The sequence below is a fragment of the Aptenodytes forsteri genome, unplaced genomic scaffold, assembly GCF_000699145.1.
Source record: "Aptenodytes forsteri isolate BGI_AS27 unplaced genomic scaffold, ASM69914v1 Scaffold14, whole genome shotgun sequence".
Classification (NCBI taxonomy): domain Eukaryota; kingdom Metazoa; phylum Chordata; class Aves; order Sphenisciformes; family Spheniscidae; genus Aptenodytes; species Aptenodytes forsteri.
Genome location: NW_008794457.1, coordinates 1,350,371 through 1,354,035, shown reverse-complemented (window position 1 = coordinate 1,354,035; position 3,665 = coordinate 1,350,371). Strand labels below are relative to the sequence as shown.

The following is a 3,665-nucleotide window of genomic DNA, read 5'->3' as shown; positions in this document are numbered from 1 at the left end:
CGCGCCCCCCCCCGCCCCGAAGAGGGGGGGCGGCGGGCCCCCCCCCCCCCCCCGCCGGCCTCTCCGGCTGCTTCAAGTCCTGGGACCACAGCGGTGGGCTCTGCGGTGAGTCCCCGCGATCCCCCCCGGCTCCCCCGCGGCCCCCGGCCGTGCCGCAGCCCTTGACGCCCGCGCTGCCTCTCTGCTGTGCCCAGAGGTGCCCAGGAACCCCTGTCGCATGAGCTGCAGGAACAGCGGGCGCCTCGACATGAGCAGCTGCCAGTGCGCCTGTCCCCCCGGCTACACGGGCAGGTACTGCCAAGGTGAGAGGGTCACCTGCACAACCCCAGCCTCCCCTCGCCTCTAGAGATGCACGTGCATGGCCACTGCAGTGCATGCCTGCAAAGGGTTGGTGCAGTGCATGCGTGTGCATGGCCAGTGCAATGTATGCCTGCGCAGGGTGGGTGCAGTGCGTGCGTGTGCACGGCCAGTGCAGTGCATGTGTGCATAGGGTTGGTGCAGTGCATGCATGTGCATGGCCAGTGCAATGTATGCCTGCGCAGGGTGGGTGCAGTGCATGCGTGTGCGTGGACAGTGCACTGCATGCACGTGCAGGGTCAGTGCAGTGCATGCATGTGCATGGCTGGTGCAGTGCATGCAGGCGCAGGGTCAGTGCAGTGCATGCATGGGCATGGCCGGTGCAGCATTCGTGGTCTGCTCGGTGCCTGTGTGCACACAGTGGTGCAGCACGTGCGTGCGCCAGGTCAGCTCAGTGCATGCGTGTGCACGGCCAGTGCAGCGTGTGCGTGTGCATGGCCACTGCAGTGCATGCCTGCAAAGGGTTGGTGCAGTGCGTGCGTGTGCATGGCCACTGCAGTGCATGCCTGCAAAGGCTTGGTGCAGTGCATGCGTGTGCATGGCCAGTGCAATGTATGCCTGCGCAGGGTGGGTGCAGTGCATGCGTGTGCACGGCCAGTGCAGTGCATGTGTGCATAGGGTTGGTGCAGTGCATGCATGTGCATGGCCAGTGCAATGTATGCCTGCGCAGGGTGGGTGCAGTGCATGCGTGTGCGTGGACAGTGCACTGCATGCACGTGCAGGGTCAGTGCAGTGCATGCATGTGCATGGCTGGTGCAGTGCATGCAGGCGCAGGGTCAGTGCAGTGCATGCATGGGCATGGCCGGTGCAGCATTCGTGGTCTGCTCGGTGCCTGTGTGCACACAGTGGTGCAGCACGTGCGTGCGCCAGGTCAGCTCAGTGCATGCGTGTGCACGGCCAGTGCAGCGTGGGCAGCTCGGTGCAGCGCCCCAGTGTGCAGCGCAAGCTCAGCTGGGGCGGGCAGGGGCTGCCGAGCCCCCCGTCAGCTAACGCAGCGCCTTGCCCGCAGTCAGGTGCAGCGGGCAGTGCCTCCACGGGAAGTTCAGGAAGGAGGAGTGCTCCTGCCTCTGCGACGTGGGCTACGGCGGAGCCGAGTGCGGCAGTGAGTCGGCGCCCACCGGCGCTGCTTCGGGGTGGCAGCAGGGATCTGCAGGCAGGGACCCCCGGAGCGGGGCTAAGGGTCCTCCGGTGGGCCCGGCTCTGCCGGCACAGGGACCCACCTGCACCTGCCTGTGTCCCCAGCGAAGATTCGGTTCCCTTTCCACGCCTGCGACGTGCGGATAGATGGCGACTGCTTCATGGTGTCCCCCGAGGCCGACACCTACTACGGGGCCAAAATAAAGTGCCAGGTGAGCCCCCGGGGTGCTCTGGGCATCCCTTTGCAGCTGAAAAATGCCACCCGTGCTCGCAGCCCTCCCGTGCATCTCTCCGCTGCCTGGCGTGGGTCTGGGCCACGTGTTTGGGGCTGACTCGCTCCCTTCCCCGCAGGAGAAAGGGGCGATGCTGGCCCAGATCGGAAACCAGAAGGTCCAGGACATCCTGGCTTTCTACCTCAGCCGCTTGGAGACCGGTAACAGGGTGACAGACACCGATTTCGAGACCGGGAACTTCTGGATCGGTGAGTGACAGCAGTAGGCAGGGTGCGGGGTGCCTGGGGTGTGGGTGGATGTGCCACCCTGCCTCCCGCTCGCCCAGGTCTCACCTACAAGACGTCCAAGGCTTCCTTCCGCTGGGACGTGGGCGAGCCGTCCTCCTTCACCAGTTTCGCTTTCGGGCAGCCGGACAACCAGGGGTAAGTGCCCGCTGGATCCAGAGGACACCCGACCTCTGCGCGGCGTCACCACTGTGCCACCGCGCTGGCTGGCTTCACCACCCTCCTGCTGGGGCACAGGTTTGGGAACTGCGTGGAGATGCAAGCGTCAGCTGCCTTCAACTGGAACGACCAGCGCTGCAAGACCCGAAACCGGTACATCTGCCAGTTCGGTGAGTGAGCGGCCAGGAGCCCTCCCGCACCTTCCCGGGGGTGCCGAGCCCCAGGGGTGCCAGCCCCCTGGCTCTGTCGGGTCTGTGCCCCGCTGCCAGCCCTGCCCAGACCCCTGGGTCCTCCCTGGTGCGGGGGGGCACTGACTCTCCACATCCCATCACAGCCCAGGAGCACATCTCCCTGTGGCAGCGGGACCCCTGAGCCGGCAGCCCCAGCCACCGGCCAGCGCTGGCTGCTGTGCCGAGCCTGTGGCTCAGGAGGACCCTGGTGCTGTGCCAAGCCTGGACCATGGCTCAGGAGGACCCCCCCACAGCTCCCCCGCGCAGGGGACGGGGGGCTGAGGGGACCCATGGCGCTGGGACCTGGCGAGAAGGGCACGTGCTCTATGGCAGCATCCCCGAAACAGTGTCTTCTTCTGCCCCTCACCTTCCTCTGTCGCCATCATGCTGCGACAGCCCCCAGGGCAGGGATATGCCCCTGCAACAGCCGGGTCCAACAGCATCCTGCTCCTAAGTTGGCAGCTGGGCTGCGTCCGGACTGCGGTCCCAATGCGACGAGGGGCCAAGGGGGGCTTCTGGGGGGTACAGACCTCGGCATGGCTCGGGGTGAGGGCTGGGCTCAGCTCCAAGCCATCACCCTGACCTGGGTGGGAACGCCCCGGCCTGGCACCGCGGGTTCCTCACCATCACCTGGTCCTTCATCATCATCCGGTTCCTCACCATCACTCAGTCCCTCACCATCTGCCGGGTGGTTAATAAAGACCCTCTCTCCCTCGGGAAGAGCCGTTTGTCTCCTTTTCCTCCCTCAGACCCACCAGACTCTCCCTCTGCCATGGCCCGCATCCTGCCCATGCTGGGTGGTACCTCCAGCTCCATCCCTGGAGCAGGTGCTGGGGTTGGAGGAGCCAGGACCAGCCTGGCTCCCGGCCGAGCTCGTGTCTCCAGCACCCTGGGGATGTTTTGGAGCGGTGGCGTTAGCCAAGGGTTGCTTCTTCCAGCCCCAGGACGGCCCCAAGCCATGGCACCCCACGTGCTGGGCACAAGCCTGTGCCCCCAGCACTGGTGGGTGTCGGGTGCCTCTGGAGGGGACATGCCACTGCTGTCCCCAAGCTGGCACCCTGCAGGGACCTTCCTGCCACAGAGCCAGGGAGTCGCCTCCCTCGGCTGCCCTCCTCCCTTCCGAAAAGCCCACTCCAGCGCAGGGCTGGGGTGGAAATTAAACCATCCCCAGCCAGGGTGTTGTGCGCGGGTTGTTTGTGCCACGGCCCCGGCTCTGCGGAGGGAAGGCACGAACCGCATCGCCGCCGGCAACGCTGGGCCCCCCC

General features: G+C 66.4%; 1 protein-coding gene across 1 annotated transcript in view; it reads left to right on the top strand.

Annotated features, from left to right (window-relative positions):
- LOC103908453 (C-type lectin domain family 18 member A) overlaps positions 1 to 2,542 on the top strand; it is a gene marked incomplete at its 5' end in the record, with an annotated part of 4,286 nt that extends 1,744 nt beyond the window's left edge. The window contains 8 exons of the mRNA XM_009290838.1: positions 23 to 105; positions 195 to 302; positions 1,367 to 1,459; positions 1,600 to 1,706; positions 1,846 to 1,975; positions 2,053 to 2,149; positions 2,249 to 2,340; positions 2,505 to 2,542. Of these exons, the coding sequence (XP_009289113.1) occupies positions 23 to 105; positions 195 to 302; positions 1,367 to 1,459; positions 1,600 to 1,706; positions 1,846 to 1,975; positions 2,053 to 2,149; positions 2,249 to 2,340; positions 2,505 to 2,542 (748 nt within the window). The remainder of the gene's footprint in view (positions 1 to 22; positions 106 to 194; positions 303 to 1,366; positions 1,460 to 1,599; positions 1,707 to 1,845; positions 1,976 to 2,052; positions 2,150 to 2,248; positions 2,341 to 2,504) is intronic.
- Between the last annotated feature and the right edge of the window lie 1,123 nt (positions 2,543 to 3,665).